Raw genomic sequence first — 23,731 nt, forward strand, 5'->3', positions numbered from 1 at the left:
CGCTTCATAATGCGATAGTTTTATTTTAAACCTAATATAAAGGTTATGATACATTAGTTGACACTTAGGTGATCGTCAACTCTAATTCGAAATATGGTCGATCGGCACCAGCAGATGTGATTGGTATATAACTATATATATTTAGGGACCCCGTAAAAATTTCGTCCATTTTGGACATGGTTTGACCGTTCGTACCTACGGTTAACTAAAAAAGAGGCGTTTTCACATATTGAAACCCCATTGACCGGGGCTTTGCCAAATATATTTCTTTAGTGCGACCGCGCATGATAAGTAACAAAAATTAGGTGATTTCAGATATGCAAACGGCTTTCGGCGTTCGCATATTTGTAATAGGTCCCTTATGGCATAATAGTGATGTTTTCGATTTACCAAGAATTCCGACGGTTAAATGAGGTCCGAATTGGATGAAATTTTTATAGGGTCACTAAATATATATAAAGATCACATCGGCTGGTATCGATCGATCCCTAGAAGTTTCTTTCATATAGTCGCTTCATAATGCGATAGTTTTATTTTAAACCTAATATAAAGGTTATGATACATTAGTTGACACTTAGGTGATCGTCAACTCTAATTCGAAATATGGTCGATCGACACCAGCAGATGTGATTGGTATATATATTTAGGGACCCCGTAAAAATTTCATCCATTTTGGACATGGTTTGACTGTTCGTACCTACGGTCAACCAAAAAAGAGGCGTTTTCATATAATAAAACCTCATTGACCGGGGCTTTGCCAAATAGATTTCTTCAGTGCGACCCCGCATGATAAGTAACAAAAATTAGGTGATTTCAGATATGCAAACGGCTTTCGGCGTTCGCATATTTGTAATAGGTCCTCCCTTATGGCATGATAGTGATGTTTTCGATTTACCAAAAATTCCAACGGTTAAATAAGGTCCGAATTGGATGAAATTTTTATAGGGTCACTAAATATATATAACGATCACATCGGCTGGTGTCGATCGATCCCTAGAAGTTTCCTTCATATAGTCGCTTCATAATGCGATAGTTTTATTTTAAACCTAATATAAAGGTTATGATACATTAGTTGACACTTAGGTGATCGTCAACTATAATTCGAAATATGGTCGATCGACACCAGCAGATGTGATTGGTATATATATTTAGGGACCCCGTAAAAATTTCGTCCATTTTGGACATGGTTTGACCGTTCGTACCTACGGTCAACCAAAAAAGAGGCGTTTTCACATAATAAAACCTCATTGACCGGGGCTTTGCCAAATAGATTTCTTCAGTGCGACCCTGCATGATAAGTAACAAAAATTAGGTGACTTCAGATATGCAAACGGCTTTCGGCGCTCGCATCTTTGTAATAGATTCTCCTTTAGGACAAATTAGTGGTGTTTTCAGTTTACCGGAAATTCTGACGGTCAAACTAGGTCCGAATTGGATGAAATTTTTACATGGTCACTAAATATATATACTTATAACATCGGATGGTGTCGATCGATCCCTAAAAGTTTACTTCATATAGTCGCTTCATAATGCGATAGTTTTATTATAAATCTAATATAAAGGTATGATACATTAGTGGACACTTCAGCAATCGATAACTCCAGTTCGAAATATGGTCGATCGACACCAGCAGATGTGATCAGTATATATATTTAGGGAACCCTTAAAAATTTCGTCCGATTTGGATATTGATTGATCGTCCATACTTATGGTCAAGAAAAAAGGCGTTTTGACATTAAAATCCTCATTGACCGGGACTTTGCCAAATGGAATTTTTTGGTGCGACCGCACACAATCGGTGACAAAAATTAGGTGATTTCATATATGCAAACGACTTTTAGTGTTCGCATATTGGTAATGGGTATTCCCTTATGACATAATAGTGTTGTTTTCGGGTAAAAACTCATCGGGCTTGCGGGCCTCGGCGAGCTTTTCAGATCCACGGGCTAAATGATGAGGCATAAGTCAATTAGGTATGAAATAATCATTAGACTATTAGTTTTTCATCTTTATGTTAAATTTTATACTTTTAAAATTAATATATAATATTACGTATTTTACATATGGGTAAAACCGAAAAAAAACCGAACCGAACCGAACCGTACGGATAGAAAAACCGAACCGAACCGAACCGAATTTAAAATTTGGGTTGGGTTATGGGTTTTGTCCAAAACCGAACCGAATTGACCCGTGTCCACCCCTACTTTCAAACCCATATTTTCTCACTCTCCGAAAGGCAGAAATTCTCTCTCACTCTCAAAAACTGTTTACCCCGATTCTCACTCTTTCAGCTAACTCTGGTCACAACTCTCAGCCCTAGCCCTCTTCTCGGCAGCACCCTAATCTCATCCCAATCTCATCTTGGCAGTGGCAACTACCCCAATTTTCAGTGTGCGGAACCCTAATCTAAGTGAATCCCTAATCTCACTCTTTGTGCGCGCTTCACTTTATACAGTCGAGCCGCGAGCTTTGGGGTTGGGGTTCGTTCAAGGGGTGAGGGAACGGAAGACCCAAGGTGCCAAGGAAGTAAAAAACGCGGGCTTGGCTCCGTGAGTGGTAGGACAGGGGGTCGGGGGATGTAAAGGGAGAAGACGAGAGCTTGAAGGTACTCTCTTTCTTCCCCTACTATTTACTGAAATTCATACTACACTACTACAATTTCCCCCATTAGCACCCCCTGCATGAGCACTAAAGATTTATCAGTGTCAAAATTGAATAGTGGCACACTGACATACAAGATCGGTGGGTCAATTTTTCCTGTCACCGACAATCAGTGTGTATTGTATAGAGTAGGTGCTTGTTTATTCGTTTGATACTGTTAATGGTGTTAAACTTGTAAATACTGCAACTAGATTAGCTGACACGTATGCTTTCATGAGCAGTTGTGATAGTTTGTAGCCGTCAGATTAGGGAGACCCGATCCCACACCCACACCCACACCCACTCCTTAATCTCTCGAGAACAAAACCAACCCAACCCAGATTTCTCTCATTCACAGTTCAAATTTCTAAACAAGATCTATCTTCTAGATCGGTTGCCCGCTCCAGAGCAGCCACAACGCCAACACGGAGGCCGCCGAAAGCGGCGAGATGGTCGAGGAGATGTACCAGAAGAAGATGTAGCTACTCAGCCCATCAGATCCATAGAGAAATACACCCAAATCTTCTGGGTGTTTGAGAATGATGAAATGGTCCAGCGCGTCGTCGATATTGCAGACATCAAGTGCTAGAAGAAGTACTAGTAGGTAAAATCTTGTTCGTATTTTAGGGTTTGTAGTTGATTATTGAATTGTTATTTGAGTGTTTGATTCGTGAATTTGAGCTCAATTAGGGTTTCTTTGTGGAACTGGATAGGTAACTGATAATTTTTTTTATCACATCTGACTTGAGATATTTGCTTTGTTTTTTCTTGATTCCGCTTGTATTTATTGCTTCTATTACCAGGCTCAAGAAGACTGCATCAATTATGGTGTGTGTATGGGCAAATAATTATGTGAGACATGCAAGCTGTTTGATGATGATGTAAGTTCCCAACTTTATCAAACTGTTTGACATGAGATCGTAGCATACTATTTCGGGTGATTGGAGAATTATATGGATGAGTGAGTCTATTCACTAACATGATGTGTGACCCCTTATGTAGGATTATGTTCTACCCCGTTTGTATTATGCTGGTGGGTTCATTACTGTGATTATTCCTTCTTATTTTGTGTTTAAAAGCAAACATGAAACCTTTTTCATGGATCATACCTCATAATTTTTGGTGTCTACTCTAACAGACATTTGCATGATTTACTACTTTCTTATATGGAAGTTCCTGCCCCTCGAAGACCTTATAGATGCAAATCATTGCATTGCTCTAACACGAATATATTTGGAAATTTCCAGCAGGTAGCACAACTGCTTTTAAATGAGGAGATTGTCAGAGTAGTTAGAGGATGCATCAATCCTGTAGGGACTGGCTTTGGGGGACATGTGATGGGTTGCATACTAGGCCTTCGAGTCTCTCCCACACACCGGTATTATCCACTTTTTCTTATTAAGTAGAAGTTGAAAGAGTCTTCTATAAACTCATTTCTAACTCAATAGCCATGCTGCTGATATTCAATATTGAAAATCTTGTGTTTTTTTAACTAAGTTGCAGCATAATGAAAAGTAAATCACCTGAAAGCCTCTTTTAGAATCATCCATATATTGTTGATAACTTGAATTTGAGCTTATTTGTCATGGTATGCATACTTTTGATTCATAACTTGAATTTGGTTCTCTCTTGAAATACTTTGATATTGCTGATGTATTAGCTCTTGCCATGCCATGACTATACATTGTTTGTGTCCTTGCTAAATTTGTTTTATTTTGTTATCAACAGATGTCACTGAACCATTGCTTGTCAAATATTCAAACATATTGTACAGGTCTTATGATGCTTTACGTGGAAGCCCTACTTTTCTTAAATTGATTCAGGTAGTTGCCGGCATTGCTTTTTCTGTTTGGGGTCTTGGGCCTCCGATCTTCATGGGGAGGATTATATTCTTTCAAGTATATAATTTATTATTCTTCAACCACAATTTGCTTTTACATAGATTGTTCATATCTTGAAGTGATTAATTCTCCCTGCAATTTCCTGCAGCATACTGGTAATAGTTGGAAGAAAAGTAATTGAAGTGATTTGAGGGGTTTTGTTTTCTCTTACAGGTATTGTGTCTTGCTCTTCCCATGCACTATGTGACAGTTTCAAAGCTTCTAAACAAGCTCGAAAGAGAAGGCGAATCAGAACACAGTGCGCAAGATGATTGACAAAATGGCACAAGAAAGTTTTGTTGAATCCAAAAGCAATTGAAGGCTAGGTGAGTAACTTGTGCAATTTCAAGTTGGAAAGTTTTGTACTCATCTTACTTATGCTGGATCATTTATGAACTGAAATTTACAGAAATAGTTTTAATATCTCTACACAAGGATTCAAACTTTAGTAGAGTAGCTGTAGTTGGTTTGGAGAGACAATGTAATAGTTTTTAGAATCTATTTTTAATTTGATGGATATTTACTTAATTGTTTTTTTTTTTTGCAAAATTATTTACTGAATTGATTTCATAAGGCCTAGTTTGCAATTATTGTTCATTGGAGGGGGCAGGTAGCAAAAAGAAATGAAATTTCTACCTATTGGGGACATATAGCTTAAGTGTCCCCATATGAGTAGTATTGTATTTGTACAAGAATATGGTATTTGTATACTTTGTAGGTTGAGAAATCATGAGTCCCATTGTGTTTATTTGAGGACACATGAATTAAGTGTCCAAGTTAGTAATATGAACACCTTTAAAAGACACATTTGCACTAATTGTCCCATTTGGCCAATAAAGACATATATGTCCCTATAGCTAACAATAGACACACATAATATATATCCCCTCAAGCCTAATTTCTAGTAGTGGCCCCATGCCCCCATCTACACGACATAAAACACTTCAAATTTCAAACACAAACTCAGAATTGGATCACGAGACCAAGGTTTTTCATGTTTATTGAGTTAGTGGTCACCATGTTTTATGTGTTATCTTACCATATGTCCATATCGATTGAAACTCAATTTTTTGTGCTATCTTTAGGTTCATACAATATAAGTTTCCTTCTCCATCTCATAATCAGTAGATAGACACTAAACTGCCATAACTGATCTAATATGAGCATGAAACAATGCTCTGCTCAAGGGCGGATCCAGTCATGGGCAAGCCTAGGCAGCTGCCTAGGCTGAGTTTTTTTTTATCACCTTGAATTTTGTAGTTTTGCTGCAGGTAAGCTTTATTTCAATGGCAGAATTCAGCAAAATTTGAGGAGGAAGACAACCTACAGTGTTGCAGGAGTCTTTTTTTTCTCGTGGTTATACACTTATACCTCAAGATGACGTTGTTTATAATTAATGTGAGTCTAACAACGTCGTATTGGATAAGGGAAAGGAAAAACAAGGACGCAAGGTCAGTCCTAGCAAGACTGAAAGTTCGAAACGACCCCAAATGTATTTAGGACTAGGAGAAGCTCTATCACAAGATCTTTAGATTACATGATTTGCAAAGATTGAAAAGGATCTCCCTAAAATTCTAAAACGATCTCCTCGAGAGCTTGAGACGCCAACCTCATTGATCTATTTCGTTTTCTAGTTCTATCAACTAAGTGTTATTCCATCATGCACCATGATTCATCCTATACGTCTCAACTCTATTTGATCATATTAAGCTTTTCCATTATTGTTTTAGCATTATTTGCTTATGATACAAACATTTTGGTCTGACATTCAATGTTTAATGACGATGTTTTGTTTGTTCGATTGAATTGATTCAACTATATATGCTTTCGAGTTTACCGGTTTCGTATGTGTTATTATAATATTTAGTGCTTACTAAATAATTTTTAGATTAGAACAATTGATTGACATTATGTTCGTTATAATTTTTTATTATATATAGAGAGAAAGGATCACGTCTAGACGTCTGCGGTGCACCAAAAGTGCGGACGTTCCCGTTCTGCGACCGGCAACGCGCAATGATGGCGGGGATCCATCGCTAGTCTATGGCGGCCGAAATCTACATATTTCCCTAAAACTTGAAATTTTATGGAAATGGGCAGATTCTAACTGCCGTGAGCCGGCGATGGAGCTCCGACGGGCACATACAAGAGTGCTGGGAGGGGGAGTGCGACGGGGACCATCTGCATCATCGTTGCACGTCACCGGTTGCCGGAACGGGCGAGTCCGCACCATGTGGACATCCGTTCTCTAACCGGTATATATATATATATATATTATACTTAATTTTGCCTACTAATAAAAATTTCTGGATCCGCCACTAGCTCAGCCATTATTCTATTTAATCCCAGAAAGTGAATGCGTCGAAAATATTACTTCCAGGTCGATTTGAAGTAGCTAGGTGTGAATCAAGTTCATATGAATTATGAAACTGAAAACTAGTGCAGGAAGTATGTGTACGTACTGCTCTGTAATAGTGTAATTAGAAGAAAGGAGTTTGATTTCAGGGAAAGAAAAACTGCAAGACTTGGGGTGCACAGTGCTGTAATTGCTACTTTGTGAGTAGTCAAGTCATTACCGCGCGAAGCAATTACTGCGTGACGCTGACATGGCTGCGGGGGAGTTGATGACGTGAGAGAGAAACCATTTGGTGACGACATAAATAGGCAAAGCAATAGTGAGTGAGCGACGGTTTTTATTTTATTTTTTGAAAAGAAGTGAACGAGGGTCCATCTCTTTATAAAAGGCAAAAAGTGATGTACGTTGCCAAATTTTTATCCTAATTAAGATTTAGGAAACTTGTAATACACCTATTTCTTAACTGTACGTTTAAAAAGATAGCGATTTTGCAAGTAAACTTGTAAGTTGTGATTTATAATTGATGAAATTCGTGAAAAATTAGAGGCGTGTTTTTTTTGGAAAATGTTATCTAATATGAAAGAGGACAAGAGAGAGAGAGAGAGAGAGAGAGAGAGAGAGAGAGAGAGAGAGAGGTGGAGAGATGATATAGAATGTGATGAGATATCATATTCATTGGTTATTTTATGAAAATAACATAATTGAGTAGGAATATTATGGTCATAAAATTTCGTAATTAATAGAGAAAAAACAGCCCGTAAGATCAATACAATGGTCTATGGTATTTGAAAGTTTTTTTTGTGAAATCTTTTTTTATTTATTTAACAAAAAAGGCAACAAACCTGACATCATATGTCTGATAAACTCCAATAAATAGGATAAACAAAAGCTCAATCTGGCATGTGTACACCCACACACGCAAAACCATAGATATAAGATAGTATTTGAAAGTTAGTTCCTAAGATAGTAGACACAAAACAAAGAAACACAAATATTTTCAGTTTTTAATTCCTCAAATCAGTATACCAAATATGGCCTTAATGTTTAATGTATCTTCATCATATTTATACATTAACCACAAACAAACTCAACACCGCGATTCGCCCGCAATTGTCTCAGATAAGTTTCGGCAAGTATTTAAAATTATGAAGTTCTAGAGTTACTTCACGGCCAGGTACTAACTATTAAGTCCGTGCTCAACTCAAGTAGTCAAGTATACTTTAGGAGACATAGCAGAATTCATTAGGATTTTATTTCATAAGGGGGATTCAACATCCTTAATTGGATATTCTTCATGCATGGGAAAATATGAAACTAAAAGTGGTTTTGATAATTAATGGCATTCAAATATCTAAAATGTTAATTAGAGCTCTTAATTTGGACTTCTGATAAATAAGGGCATAAGTAAAATGTGTACCTTTTAAATGTTAAATTATTATAAGTATGCTAATAACCCTAACTGAATCGTGAGAGTTTTAGACCATCATAAGTCTTCACCTTCTAGCAAGCTATTTCCATTTCCACCAACGTTAAGTTTATCCTCGAGCAATTTCACTCATTTTGCCATTTTGGCATTATGGATTACTTCACTTACTTGCTCTAGCTTTGATCTTTGAACTTTGAAGTCTGAAATCAAATATCCTATGTTGTGGAGGCGTACATCACCAATACTGCAAAAGCACGCGCCTTCTGCAGAGACTGACTGAGAGGTCTGAACTCTGAAGTACCAATAAGTTGGTCTTTCTCAAATAGTAGTAAATTTGACCTAACGTAACGCGGCCTTGTACGCAGACCACATTTTTCATTTCCTTCCCTTCCAACGGCTCAGATCGTACTAGAAGGTATCATCATTACCTTCTCTTATCCCCACGTGGAAAATTAAGTCCCCCACAGACCCAGCCACTTATAACCCCCCCCCCCCCCCCAACTGGAACACATCATCCCCAGAAACTTAGAAATCCCTTGCTTTCATCCAACACTATCACTATCTTCAAGCTCTCTTTCCCTCTTCCTCTCTCTTCTCTTCATCACCATGGACAACATTGGTGATGAGTACAAGCATTACTGGGAAACCAACATGTTCCTCCAAACTGAAGACCTCGACAGGTATCCCACAAAACCTAGAAAAAGAAAGATCCTTAAACAAGAATCATGCATCGTTTTTAAGCTTTGGTTTTCCCGGCAAGGGTTTCGTTTTCTGACACCAATTTTTCTGGTCATGGCAGTTGGGGATTGGGGGACCAGGCGTTTTCAGGCTACTATGATTCCAGCTCGCCTGATGGAGCAGCTTCGTCGACGGCCTCTAAGAACATTGTTTCAGAGAGGAACAGGAGGAAGAACCTCAATGAGAGGCTCTTTGCTCTTAGGGCAGTGGTACCCAACATTAGCAAGGTGATCTAATTAATTAAGTAAACCATGTGTTTACTTAGTTTAATGGTTGCTGGTGATTATTTTGTATATACTAACAAAAGGGTGGTTAGTGCTAATAAATCTACACCGCTCGTTTTAATTGTTTAAGGAAAAGATGGAGTGTTTGATGATATTTAGGGGTTTGCTTCTTTGTTTTTTTAATTGATTTGGCCATGAATTGTTGGGTCTGGACAGATGGATAAGGCTTCTATAATCAAAGACGCCATTGACTACATCCAAGAGCTTCATGATCAAGAAAGGAGAATTCAAGCAGAGATCATGGATTTGGAATCTGGAAAATCAAAGAAAAATGTCATGTGTAGTTCTGATTTCGAACAAGAGCTTCCGGTCTTGTTGAGATCAAAGAAGAAGAAAATCGAGCAGCTGTATGACTCTGGAGGATCAAGAACTTCCTCCATTGAAGTCCTTGAAGTAAGTCAATCAACCCATCTCAGTCTTCAATGATTAATTTTTTGTAGACGGTGTAATAATAGGTGATAATACAACAATATGTTGAAAACAATAACCTATCATTCATCGTTAAATAATGAATATGGGGTCTATTTGGTGCTTACAGCTTAGGGTTACGTACATGGGGGATAAGACAGTGGTGGTGAGCCTGACATGTAGTAAGAGAACAGACACAATGGTGAAACTGTGCGAGGTCTTTGAATCTCTGAAGCTCAAAATCATTACAGCGAATGCCACTGCCTTTGCTGGGAGGGTACTGAAGACTGTCTTCATTGAGGTAACTTTTGCTTATACTTTGTTAGTACCAATTGGATTATAGGACTATATGAGCAAGGGATTTTTATCCTTAAATGAAATGTTGGGTTCCTGGGAAGCACCCGAAAACGTGCAGAAATGATTGATTTTACCTATATAGGCAGCAAGCCAAACTTGCGTATTTGAAACATGTTGCATGTGATTGTTTTGATCCAACATGTTACATGTGATATCACCTATATGGTGCCCCATGCCATGGTATTTGTTATTGTTTGTGAATATGTGATAGTGATTGAGATGAGGTTATATAGCTGTGTAAATCAAAAAGAAAAGTAATTAGTAGGAGTTTGAGTTTTGGTTTAGGCTACCACTCTTAGGTTTTGATAGCCTTTAATTTCAAATCAATGGCTGGGTAGTGATAAAAGGCAAGTTCTGGAAAGTGATATAGGTTTGGGCCCAATCAAAATTGGACTATATCTATTTTTAGACAAATAATTTGTTCGATCATTATAATATTTGTGCGGTTGACAGAAAAAGCTTAATCATACTTTTTCCTTGTTGTCTGAACGATTCTTGATGGAGAAATCCGCGAAGACATAAAAGACATCAGCGTACGTAATATAATGAAGGGTAAAGTAATAAGTAAAGAAGAGTGGTGCTATTCACAGACAAATAAAACAAAATTGTTTTGTTTTATAGATGAGCCAACGATATGAAATAAATTCTGACATAAATCTATTTCATTACAAAATAAAGCTTGGAGTACTTAATTTGATTAATAAAAGCTAGGGTGCACTCAGTCTTGTTTGATTATGCAGATAAATATTGACGGGCATGATTAAGCACAATAGTTATATATAATCTGTCTAAAACTATAATAGAGGAGATCAAATTAGATAGAGTTTAGGGTCCACTAGCACAATATAGAACACTTTTTTTAAAGTGTCATTATCTCCATTATGTGAGACAACTATATCTAGGGCAATCAAAATTGGTGCAATCCAGAGTGTCCGAATAAAACCAATCGATGAACAGAAGTGAGAGATAAAAAAGAAAAACGACCCCATTTTGATTTCCACCTTAACATGTCTTTCCTTTTCCCTCCGAAAGAATTAGTATCTAACACTTGCTGCTGGCTTGCTGCTACCTCTCAGGCTCTCATCTCAGCCTTTCAATCGTGTTCACTTTATACATTTCTTCTTCTCCTTGTTATGCTCTTTCTGCATTATTCTCAATCGATTTCGTCCACCCTTCTTAGATAGTTAGATTCATACAAATAATTAAAACATGAAGACTATACATAAGACAAATAGAAATCTATTATTCGCTCCAGCAAGTTTAACTTCTTGCCCCGACGTCATAGATAAATGTTCTTCATGATGTTGATGTTGTTGTTGAAACTGTAAAACTGTGAGTGATGTCACCCCCACCACAGATGTACACACTGGAACGAAATTGGACTGTACTGTGTAGTGTAGATGTGATATTTAATTAGGTCAATGCTTTCACAAGAAACACATTTCCCATATGCTTAAAAGCTTATTTCGATGAACATCCTAGCCACAAAACAAACCTTGGGTAGTTGTAAGGAACAAAATATCAAAATCATGGTCACCTTTTCGGGTGCATGCATGTTCGGTTTTTCGTTATCCTCACTTTGTTTCGTTTTTTGTTATTATCTTCTGGCCCGCGATAACATTACTCGCACAATTTTAACGTTCTCTTTTTCTTTTTCTTTTTTGGTCGAAGAATTTTCATGTTCTCAAATTTGTTCTCTTCAGTCGTGGTTTCAAATATCTCCTTCTTCCTTGTTTTCATTCGTATGTACAACTTCTTAAAATGGCTGTATTGCCAAAATGTTAAATTTGCTAGGTGGCAAGTATAATCAAACACGCTCTGCCTGTTATAGTATTTAGCGCTTTGCATATGCTGCATGGTTTAATTTTTCTTTTAATTTTGACAAACCATGCCAGATTGCCAGAACCTATGGTTCTATCGATCAAACCATCAGAATCAAATTACAGTTATGCAAGACAAAATATTGGATAAGATATTTCCATATATATTAACGAACATTAAGTGACTTGCTAAGATGTAATTATGTAAAGACAAGATCAGTATCCTTACAGGAGCATAATCATCAGATAATCTGAATAGTCAATTATTGATTTGGAAACGATCAATAAGAAAATAAGGGTTTAAGTTGTGGCTGTTCGTTAAGGTTAATTTATATATGGTCCAATATATCACATCACTTTTGGTTTTGGATGTACTTTGCAGGCAGACGAAGAAGACAAGGATCATTTGAAGGTTAAAATTGAAACAGCTATTGCAGCTCTGAATGACCCGCAAAGCCCCATGAGCATATAATGAGAGAACTTCTTGAAGTCGATTTCATAATTTGTTGGGTTTCTCCTTGGTAAATGTTTTCTTGAAGAGCCTTTGCTTTGTTTTTTGTTATGAGAAAATCGACATACTTTTGTTCATGACTAATGTTAAAGCCTTAAAGGGTTCTCATAAAAAAGTTGCATTTGAGTTATGTAATTATGAAAAAAAGTCACAAATAATTTGTAAATTATAAAAAAAAAAGTCAATCTTTTACATCTCTTAAACTTTTACCCTCAAAGTTAATTATATTTAAAAATTTGGCACTAGTTTAATCCGCTACAGTTTCGCACAGACACCATATGTCTCTTCCTAATTCATCAATGTTAGAACTCCGACTTCAGACTCGGGCCATTGAACAGAAGCTTGCCTTTCCCTACTAAGCCTCCATCAATCTCAATGACTCTTCGTTTGCCGCACCACAACTTTTCAGCTCCAGATTCTGCGAGGTCAGCTGCCACAAGCATGGCGTCAGACCCATCGGTGCTACAAAAGCAACTACTCCTCCGATCTCCAACTCTAGAGGTCATCTTCTCCGCCACCACAATGCCACGAAACTAAACATCGGCTTTTGGAAGAGCAATTTTTAGGTGATGAAGAGATTAGAGAACCTATGTCAACCCATCCATGGCCTTCATCGCCAGGTACTCAATTCGATTCTTGGTGTGACAACAAGTGACAGTGATCTTGGAGAAGATGGGGGCGGTGTCAACAATAAGCTGTAGATTTCGGAACAAATCACATAGAATCTATTTCAAATTCAGCTGCTTATGAGAATATGGATCTGTCTTCTAAATCCAATTTCGACTGCTCTGGGAAGGATCAACCTTTGTACATTCATCAATCATCATCTTCTTCCTACCTAAAAAGATCGCTCTACTTCTGAAAGCTCCACAACATATCATTTGTGACTGGTAGTCACACACATAGTCACCACTATTTAGTCACAATATGTCGCAATTCAGGTGTGAATAGTAGTGTAGTTGATTAGTTATCCGTGTAATTGGTGGTGTAGTTGACACATTTTTTTGTGTGACTTATAATGTGACTAGTAGTGTAGCTTACTAGTATTTTTGTGTGCAACATCAAGGATTGTTAGTCACACACAGTCACCACTATTAAGTCACAATAAGTTTTGATATTTAGATCGTATTATTTGATTTGAGAAATTTAAGATCACATAACAACAAACAAAAGTTCTTTAATTCTACTTATTCTTTTCTTTCATACTTTCTTCTTTTCACAACATAGTCATAGAAAATAGTCACAAGTGCAGTCACACTACCAGATACACGGGCAGTCACACTACTAGATACAATGGTAGTCACAATGTCAATATTGTAACAACCAGTGTGACTACTTATATGACTTGCAGTGTAACATACCGAGAGAATTTGTAAATCTGCGAAATTATGTTAAAATTCAAAGTATAAATGTATTCAAAATCAAGAGAATAGCTAGATTTATAGAGCCTTGGGCTTCAGATTCGCCAGAAAAGCTTGGAACACCACCATGAACGGCGGCAGCCCCTTGCGTGGGTTTTTGCGCCTTGTGTAGTGCTCGGTTCGGAGTGAGTACGTATGGTATCAAATGAAAGATGGAAAATAGATTTTTCCAACGAACCATGTTCAAATCTATCGTCAGGCGACAAAGTTATGACCGAAATTAGAAGAATGAGAAAAAAAAAGACGAAGAGTAATAAAGGACAAAACAATTATGAAAAAAAAAGTTACTATTTTCTAATTTTATTTAAAATTTATTGACATTTTTCTAATTTTTATTTAAATGTGATGACCATTTTATAATTAGATTTTTTTTCTATTGACTTTATAATTTAAGTTGTCATTCGATACTAATATATAATTTGTCCAATATTAAATAGCATGATGCACTTGCGACAACGAAAACATGTTTGAGAGCTCTAACTATTATAAAAATGTCATTTGGAGGTTACTTAATCTGAAATTAAACAGGAAGATAAATTATAAAAACGACAAAATTTTACAAATAGTACGCTAATTATTAACCACTAATAATTTCTATACATTAAGTTTCAAATCAAACATTTTAGTATACAAAATTTGAACATCAACCCACTATATAGGCACGCCTCTCTATTAGAGGGGTAATTTAGTCCTGAGCACTGATTCATCTTTCTTCGATCTTCCCGACTCCAATTCGGATCACCTCTGCAAGTTTAAGTTCAATCCATGTGTTCAATAACATTTGTTATCATATAAAAGCAGCACAAGGTGACAACATGTTCTCTCATCTCATCAATCGCTCTCTTTTCTCCTTCTTCATCCTCTTATTATCTCACTCATTTCTCAGAATTTTCACACTTACAAATGGAACCAGACGATAGACTAGCTAACCCAAACGGCCAAACCCTCTCCCACCCTACAACCTGTCATGGATGATGGAGGAGAAATTTATAAGGGTTTCTATCCCTTCCTCTTGGGTATAATTATATTCTGGTACACTTCTTTTCCCTCAATGCTTGGATATACTCTGATGCTTTGGGTTTTTTGTGGTCCCTGAGAGCTCGCGCTCGCGTCACTGCTTGAAGAATATATAACAATGTCAATTTCAGAGATCACAACTCCTGATCCATCTTATGCTAAAGGGAATTGAAGTTGAGGATTGAGAGTTAATTAAGGTGATTTGGGAACGGAGTAACAGAGCATCGAATGAATTGAGTAAAAGGTGAAGAAAGGCTAAACGTGAACAGAGCTTCGAATCCCAATTCTGAAGTTCTCCAGACTTGCTCCCACTAACGGATGCTTTCCATCAGCAGACCAAGCAATACAAAGAACCCAGTTCTTATGTCCTGAGGAGAGGATAAACAGCACATGAATGAAATTGATTTATCTCACACCATAGCACGCCTAATGGAGTAAGTACCCACAAGCCTATGTGACAAACTTTAAGCATTTTAACATGAACAAACGATACTTAATTTTAAATGTACGCGAATTTTCTCTTCTTCTGTTCAAGCTACAAATAAATGTTATTCAGATAAGAAAAGTCACAATGATCTCAGATTCCAGACCTGAACATGTGTACAAAGGGGTCTGAGTATTGAGGTCCCATAGGCGGACAGTTGTATCACCAGAACCACTCGCCAACTGCATACCGTCAGGGCTATACGCAACAGAAAATACAGCTTCTGAGTGACCTGCAGTAACAAAAATAATAGATTTGATGGTGAACAATATAGATCCAAGCTGAATGTTAGTAACAAAAAATTGACTAGATAGAATGATTGATTGGCCTCTTCATGAAGCTTTAGAGCAGTTGAATCAGAAATAATTAGTTTGAATATCCCAATTTATCTTCCACGCCAAAACTATTTGAGAGCATGATTAATAAGTATTAAATAAGACGTTATTTTTTTTGGAAATAAATATGGCAGTACTAAAACATGGATACGAGAGAGACACTCCTACCATCAATTGTGGACGAGCAACGATTGACGGGGGGAATTCGGAAAACAGCCTGTGGTTGATACGATTTTGAGTACCTTCTCCCCAGAATCTGCAAGGGCAAAGAGTAATTAATAGGTAAAATATAGCAGCCACAAACATCTTTTAACTAACTCTTGATCTTCTCCGCATATTCGCCCAGCGACTCATTAAGCTCCTTATCTGCTATATAGAAAGTATAAGGCACCTTCTCCTTCTGGGAAGACACAAATCACAGACATATTACTTACAAAAGCATCACATAAGAAAACAAAACAGCAATTATATTAACATTATATTAAGCTACACATGAACCTTATATCAAATTGGGTACATTTTGCTGACTGAATTTGAAGCTCATACAAACTAAAAACATGAACTTGAACATGATCACAGCATGAAATACTGGAATTATATTGATTATTGCTTGATTTTTACACACGCCGATTAATCCTATATATAGCCTAACTATCAATCAATTACTCCCGTGGTTCACTTCGTGAATCACGCAAACACTCCCTCTCAAGTTGGTGCATACATATCAACCATGCCCAATTTGTTAAGTGAAACATAAAAGACATTTTTAGACACTCCTTTTGTGAGCATATCGACAAGTTCCTCTTCTGTATGAACAAAAGGAAAACTAATGATCTTCGCGTTTAGCTTCTCTTTTATAAAGTGATGATCAACCTCCACATGTTTTGTAAGGTCATGTTGCACATGATTATGTGAAATATCAATAGCTGCCTTGTTGTCACAGTACAGCTGCATAACACATTTAGGCTTAATACCCAAATCTTGTAGCAAATAAGATTTGTCATAAGTCATAGATCAGATGCACCATAATCAATAATCCATGTATCAAAACTAACAAAGTGAGAAATATTGAAAGCCATACCAATTTGACCACGATCAACGATTGAGGCTGTAGGTGCTCATTCAACGGTATGATGATCATGCCCAACTGTACCAGAAGAATACTCTCCTGCTGAGACTCATCCTTTCGGATATAGGTGAAAGAGGTGAGTAGGCTAAACAACGACAAGCGTGGCCCGTCGACCAACTGTACCGATATTGTCCCAACTTAGCCACCTCACAGGTGTTGGGTTTTAATCACAAAAGGCCTCGGTACAATTGGTTATTATCCACCGACTTATAAGCTTTCTTTTCTTTGTCACTTCTTTGATGTGAGATCTCTCCTCTCCAACACGCCCCCTCACGTGCAACCTAATTTTAGGTCTGCACGTGACAGATTAACATCCCACATATTGGGACAAAATAAACCAAGGTCCAGTAACCAACGACACTTGGTGACCATCCAATCGGAAACTCTCCGATGGCATGGTAATGACACCCATCTTGGGCCCATGACAAAGAGGCACCAAACTCAGGACAACGACAGATTGGAGGCGCGACTGGAGAGGGACCCGCTCTGATACCAACTGGAGTTATATTGATTATTGCTTGATTTTTACACACACCGATTAATCCTATATATAGCCTAACTATCAATCAATTACACTCGTGATTCACGCCAATAGAAATGTTGCAAAATGAAGTAAAAATTGAAACTTTAGTGAGAGAAAGAGAGGTGGGTCATACATTTTCAAGAAGCTGATTGACGATTTGTTCAAGTTGGAGAGTGCGATTGTGTTGAGGAAAATAGACCGATTGTTTCAATGGAGTGTCATTTGGGTCTGTCAAAAGGCACATCACCGTCTTCCAGTTGAAACAAATTGCTTGTAATTGCTTAATGAATTCATACACAGATTAATCATATATATAGTCTAATCTAACACTAATTACTATGTGATTCACGCCGGATTAACGCCGACACTCCCCCTCAAGTTGGTGCATACATATCAACCATGCCCAACTTGCTAAGTGAATCATAAAATGTCTTTTTAGACACTCCTTTTGTGAGCATATCGACAAGTTGCTCTTTTGTAGAAACAAAAGGAAAACTAATGATCTTCGCGTCTAGCTTCTCTTTTATAAAGTGACGATCAACCTCCACATGTTTTGTACGGTCATGTTGCACAGGATTATGTGAAATATCGATAGCTGCCTTGTTGTCACAGCACAGCTGCATAACACATTTAGGCTTAATACCCAAATCTTGTAGCAAATTTCTAAGCCATAACAATTCGCACACTCCCTGAGCCATACCTCTGTATTCTGCTTCAGCACTAGATCGTGCTACCACCTTTTGTTTCTTACTATTCCATGTAACAAGATTACCCCCAACAAAGGTAAAGTACCCTGATGTGGATCTCCGATCTGTAATATTTCCAGCCCAGTCTGCATCTGTGAAGCCACAAATTTCAAGGATATTATTGTGATTAGAGAACATTACTCATCTTCCTGGAGCTGACTTCAAGTACCTTAATAATCCATGTGGTCCTCACTGGGATTATGCATGAACTGACTCACTACACGTACTGCATACGCAACATCTGGTCTGGTATTTGTGATAGATAAATCAGGCGTCCAACTAGCCTCTGATAATGAGGTTTTTCGGTAGAGACTTGATCTGGATACTCTGCTAACCGATGGTTCTGCTCAATAGGAGTATCAATGGGAGTGCAGTCCAACATACATGTCTCTGTTAGTAGATCAAGGATGTACTTTCTCTGACACATATAGATACCATCACTTCTCCGGACTACTTCAATGCCTAAGAGGTACTTGAGTGTACCTAGGTCCTTCATCTCAAACTCTGTGGAAAGCTGTTTATGTAATCTATCCACCTCAACAGTATCATTCCCAGCAACTACCATATCATTAACATATATAATTAGGTTGTTACCTTCTCTTATTGATGTTTGAGAAATAACGTGTGGTCTGAATTACTCTGTCTGTAGCCAATTTTCCTAATGATATGTGAGAATCTTCCAAACCAAGCACGAGGTGATTGTTTAAGACCATACAAAGACTTTCTCAATCTACATACAGAGTTATTTAGAGAAGCGGCCACATATCCAGGCGGAAGATCCATGTATACTTCCTCTGTTAGTCTCTACATGAAGGAATGCATTCTTAACATCAAACTGCCTAAGTGGCCAGTTCCAGTAAGCAGCAAAAGAGAGCAATACCTGAATAGTGTTTATCTTTGCAACAGGTGCAAATGTCTCATCATAGTCTTGCCATCTGGATTATGCTTCATTGTAAACACCCAATGGCATCCTACAGCCTTCTTGTCATGTGGTGGAGATACAAGCTCCCAAGTATTGTTCTTTTGTAATGCTTCCATCTCTTCCTCCATTTTTGATCTCCCAATACATCCTGCATTTTGTTAGGTACTGATACAGTAGATATTTGATTCACAACTGACTCATATGACTTAGATAATCTTTTGGTAGATATAAAATTTGCCACATGATACTCAGCTTTAGCCTGAAGGGTAGGTTCATATTTTTTTGTTGGTTGACCCGAGTAGACCTATTTGGCAAGACATATTGTCTACTATTAGCCCGAATAGAATAACTAACCTCATATGAGTGATCTTCTTTACCAGGAGAGCATTGATCAGGGGTATAAACGACTGTACGGGAGACATGAGGGGCAGTTGTATTGTCAGCTTCTAGTACCTGAATCTCTGGAGTGACGACATCCGGTGGTGTCTGTGTAGCTGACACATTTGTGATCTCAACAGAACCTGTCACCATATCGATGGACTCACTCATCTCCCCCTCTCCATGATACAGCTTTTCAAAATGTGAATTCTCCGCTTGAAGAACAGTATCCGAAGAGGTAAAATAACTCATGTCCTCAAAAAAGGTAACATCCATAGTGACATAGTACTTCCGGGTAGGGGGATGATAGGACCGGTATCCTTTCTGATGTCCTCCATACCCAATAAACACACATTTAACTGCCCAGACATCCAACTTAGACTGCTGATGTTGTGGAAGATGAATAAAAGTAACACAACCGAAAACACAGCATGAAGATTATGAAAAGAGGGTAATGAGACATGAGATGCAAGCACCTCATAGGGAACTTTCCCCTGAAGGACACGAGATGGAAGACGATTAATGAGGTGGGTGGAAGTAATGACAGCATCACCCCAAAGGTATTTAGGCATGTGGGCACAAAAAAGAAGACACTGAGCCATATCAAGTAAATGTCAATTTTTTCTTTCAGAAACCCCATTTTGCTCAGGTGTGTAAGGACACGTTGTTTGATGAACAATTTTGTGTGTGTTTAAGAACTCCTGAAAGACATGATTCACATATTCCCCCCCCCCCATTATCAGAACGAAGAACTCGAATGGTAGTATTATATTGTGTGTGGACAAATGTATGGAAGGCACGAAAAGCTGGAAAAACCTCATCTTTATTTTTAAGAAGAACAATCCATGAAAGACGTGTGTAATCATCAATAAATGACACAAAATACCGCATTCCTGACACAATAGACTCTTTAGAGGGTCCCAAAACATCAGAATGAATTAATTCAAAAGGAATAATACTTTTAGTAGTAGTACTAAGGGAATAAGTAGATCGATGACTCTTGCCCAAAACACATGTCTCACAACATAAAAAAAATTCGTCCACACAAATAAAAAAAGTAGGCATGGATTTTTCATAACATTAAAAGATGGATGCTCTAAGCGATGATGCCATAACCAAACTTCACTTAGCTTGTCAGAAGTGGAGAGTAAAGCCGTCCGAAACTGTCCGCTTGGTTTTTCCCCTGCGTATGTCAGATCCAGATGAAACAACCGGCCCCTCAGAGACCCCCGACCAATTACCTTTCCGGTGAGAAGATCCCGAAATATCACATACATAGGAAAAAAGGTCACAGAACACTGAGCGTCAACGTTCAATTGGGGAACATATATCAAATGATGAGATAAAGCAAGTACATAGAGCACATTGTGAAGCTCTATGGTGGGAGTAATATGAACGGACCATGTCCCTAACACGGGGAATGCCTCACCATTAGCATTAGTAACATAGGGTACGGGTGGAGTGGACAATACGGTAAAATAAGATTTGTCATAAGTCATATGATTAGATGCACCAGAATCAATAATCCGTGTATCAAAACTAACAAAGTTAGAAAAATATTGAAAGCCATACCAATTTAACCACGACCAGCGATGGAGGCTACAGGTGGTCATCCAGCGGTGTGATGATCATGCCCAACCACACCATAGATATCTGGTTCTGGAACAATTGAATAGCTACTTTTGACTGGGGACGAGAATTAGGCCTCTTAGGCCTAAGGTGTGGATACAATTTCCAACAGGTCGCACAAGCATGGTTAGTATCATGGTAATAAGAGCAAGGAGGGCGGGGCTGATTCCCGAAGCCTTGTGGTGGTCCTTGTTGTTGAAGTGGAACTGAAGTTGCTTGCGGAAGAGGTGGCGCCGGAAGAATACTCTCATGCTGAGACTCATCCTTTCAGATATAGATGAAAGCGGTGAGAAGGCTAGGTGGTTCGGTCATTCGGAGCAATTCGCCTTTCGCACTGGTATGATTTGTATTGAGACCTTTCAGGAAATGGTGAACTCGTTCAAGCTCCTTCTCCTTTTGGTACCAAACAATATCATCTTTATTTTTGATCATGTAAGGACGTTTCACATCAATCTCAGCCCAAATATTCTTCAGTTTGGTGAAATAGTGCGCCACCGGTTGCCCATCCTGGTGTAATGCCAAAGCTATGCACATTAACTCATGAACTTGTATGAAATCAGAGTCATTAGTATATAAGTCGGCCAGTGTCTCTCATAATGCCTGCGCAGTGGCACATGCCTCCACCAGATCAACTATCTCGTCATTCATAGATTTCCACAAAACGGACATGACAAGACCATCGTCGTCGTCCCATTTATTGTAGGCAACAATATCCTCATGACTAGGAGCCTTACTGACGCCGGTGACATGCCCCATCTTGTGCATGCCGCGAAGATGAGCAGCTATAAGTCGTTTCCATTTGCGGAAATTGGTTCCGTTGAGTTTGGCGCCCCCAAATGAACCATTGTCAGAACCCTTGACAAATATTTCGAATGTCGGAACATCATGGATCTGAAAACCCTCCGCTTCGTGTCCAGAACCCATTGAAAAAGGATCTGTCTTCGGTGCACTTGCACTGTTGGTGAATATGCACTGACAGGAAAAAGCTGCAGAATCTGGCCGGACCGGGTCAGGTCGAGTTGACCTGGTCGGGTCGGGTCAAGTTGAGTTGACCGGGTCAGTTTGAGATGACCGGGTCGGGTTGCGTCGAAGCTGGGCTGGGCCGAGTCGAAGTTGGGCCGGGCCGGGTAGGAGCGAAAAGAAGCCGGGTCGGGCGGTGCGGAGAGAGGCCAACTCGAGATGAAAAAGAACGGTTGCTGGAGAGGAGCAGCGCCGGAGGAGCGGTCGAGCGGCGTCGGAGAGCAGCAGCACCCGAGGAGAGGACATGCAGTCTCCTCCGGCGACGTCGGGGAGGAGGGATGGCGACGTCGAGGAGCGCCGGAGGGCAGCGGGGTAGAGCCGGACGGGAGGAGGCAGCGATGAGCAGCGGGCGGTGACCGTCCGGAAAAAAGAGAGAAAAACCCAGAAAATCGGCTCCGATACCAAGTTGAAACAAATTGCTTGTAATTGGTTAATGAATTCATACACAAATTAATCATATATATACCCTAATCTAACACTAATTACTCTGTGATTCACGCCGGATTCACGCCGACACTTCCCAACTGCTTCAACTTCCACGCCCATTTCAACTATTTAGAAAATATCAAATTGGAGAAAAAGAAGGAGCCTTTGTTAGGGTTTAAGGTTCTCTCATCCAAATTTCAGGGTTTATATATGTTACTCTTTTTTACCCGAATGGGTTTTGCCCAATTACCCACCCGACTTACTCTTCTGTTTCTTTCTTTTTTCTTAGGAAATTGCAATTGCAAATAGAACCCCCTCTTCTTTTTCTTTTCCTCTCTGTCTTTCTAGTCTGTCTCATGATCGAGATCATCTTATGGATGGGCACAATCCATGATTTTTTTTAGTTCACTATTAATTTTGTTGGACAAATAATTCTTTACCCGATTACCTCCTGAGGTTACCATCCGAGTCTTTCATATGCATTCTCGTCTTGGCCTACTCTGTTAGGTTCGATTACAGTTATATATAATACATTCTAAAAGACTATAACTGCATAATAACTCCTAATTGATAACTATTAAATACCTACTGAACTGGGCCATAAGGCCTTATTCTTCCTACTAATATGGGCTTAACCCTACATAATAGTCTACTGGTAATTACAAATACAAAAGAACATCCTAACATACTCTCTCTCCCCGAAACCCTAATTTCGTTAGCACCTACCGTAACTACCACAGCGACAGCGGCAGACAGTTTCACCACCTCTTTTTTTTTTTTTAAATCAACGAAGGTGACGAGACTCCAACACCCACGGTTGGAAAAATGGTGAATTTCACTATTTATTCTAAACCAATTTAATTAAAGAAATTTGAGTGAACAAACTTAAATTTGTAATAATAAATATGAACTTGTATTCACTGGTATTAAGAGCTACAAAACGTATATTTATCTGGGTAAATTGGTTATGGTGTGAATAAGAAATTATCACTGTAAACGTGAAAACTATTTGAATTCCGGAATGTGTGACAACTTAACAACTTTGATTTTGTAACGTCAGATTCAATACGATTAAATTATGTAACGACAGATTCAATGAGATTGAATTATGTAACTGTCGAATTCATTGTGTAACCGTCAAACGGATGAAATGAAATTCATTGAGGTAACCACTACCAGAATAAAAGACTTAAGGTGGGTCGTGTAACGTCTTAGACGAGGAACTGTATCAAATTCTTCGTCTAAGTAGAAAATTAGCCGACGAAGACTCTTTCGTCCTGT

General features: G+C 38.5%; 3 protein-coding genes across 5 annotated transcripts; 2 read left to right on the forward strand and 1 right to left on the reverse strand.

Moving 5' to 3' along the window:
* Nucleotides 1–2,927: 2,927 nt before the first annotated feature.
* On the forward strand, nt 2,928–6,196 carry LOC126790100 (uncharacterized). 3 transcript variants are annotated; one of them, XR_007671664.1, is made up of 7 exons: nt 2,928–3,244; nt 3,444–3,521; nt 3,643–3,673; nt 3,888–4,018; nt 4,415–4,538; nt 4,695–4,846; nt 5,792–6,196. XR_007671664.1 is itself a non-coding variant. In XM_050516236.1 (6 exons), the coding sequence occupies exons 1-6, from the start codon at nt 3,180–3,182 to the stop codon at nt 4,794–4,796; spliced, it is 531 nt and encodes a 176-aa protein (XP_050372193.1). In that variant the 5' UTR covers nt 2,939–3,179; the 3' UTR covers nt 4,797–4,996. The 3 variants fall into 3 exon arrangements, 2 of the variants coding, with proteins under 2 accessions (XP_050372193.1, XP_050372194.1); XM_050516236.1 differs by lacking the exon at nt 5,792–6,196 and having other exon boundaries at nt 2,939–3,244; nt 4,695–4,996; XM_050516237.1 differs by lacking the exon at nt 5,792–6,196 and having other exon boundaries at nt 2,944–3,244; nt 4,415–4,463; nt 4,695–4,996.
* Nucleotides 6,197–8,840: 2,644 nt separating this feature from the next.
* Nucleotides 8,841–13,483, forward strand: LOC126790099 (transcription factor bHLH35-like). Its single transcript, XM_050516235.1, has 5 exons — nt 8,841–8,982; nt 9,102–9,267; nt 9,481–9,717; nt 9,863–10,033; nt 12,292–13,483. The coding sequence occupies exons 1-5, from the start codon at nt 8,909–8,911 to the stop codon at nt 12,379–12,381; spliced, it is 738 nt and encodes a 245-aa protein (XP_050372192.1). The 5' UTR covers nt 8,841–8,908; the 3' UTR covers nt 12,382–13,483.
* Nucleotides 13,008–21,928, reverse strand: LOC126792068 (uncharacterized). Its single transcript, XM_050518567.1, has 7 exons — nt 21,739–21,928; nt 19,451–19,590; nt 15,996–16,077; nt 15,920–15,933; nt 15,449–15,623; nt 15,120–15,226; nt 13,008–13,115 (listed from the first exon to the last, which is right to left on the reverse strand). Exons 1-7 carry the CDS (start codon nt 21,926–21,928, stop codon nt 13,008–13,010), a joined length of 816 nt encoding a protein of 271 aa, XP_050374524.1.
* Nucleotides 21,929–23,731: the final 1,803 nt, after the last annotated feature.

The sequence above is a fragment of the Argentina anserina genome, chromosome 4 (assembly GCF_933775445.1).
Source record: "Argentina anserina chromosome 4, drPotAnse1.1, whole genome shotgun sequence".
NCBI lineage: Eukaryota > Viridiplantae > Streptophyta > Magnoliopsida > Rosales > Rosaceae > Argentina > Argentina anserina.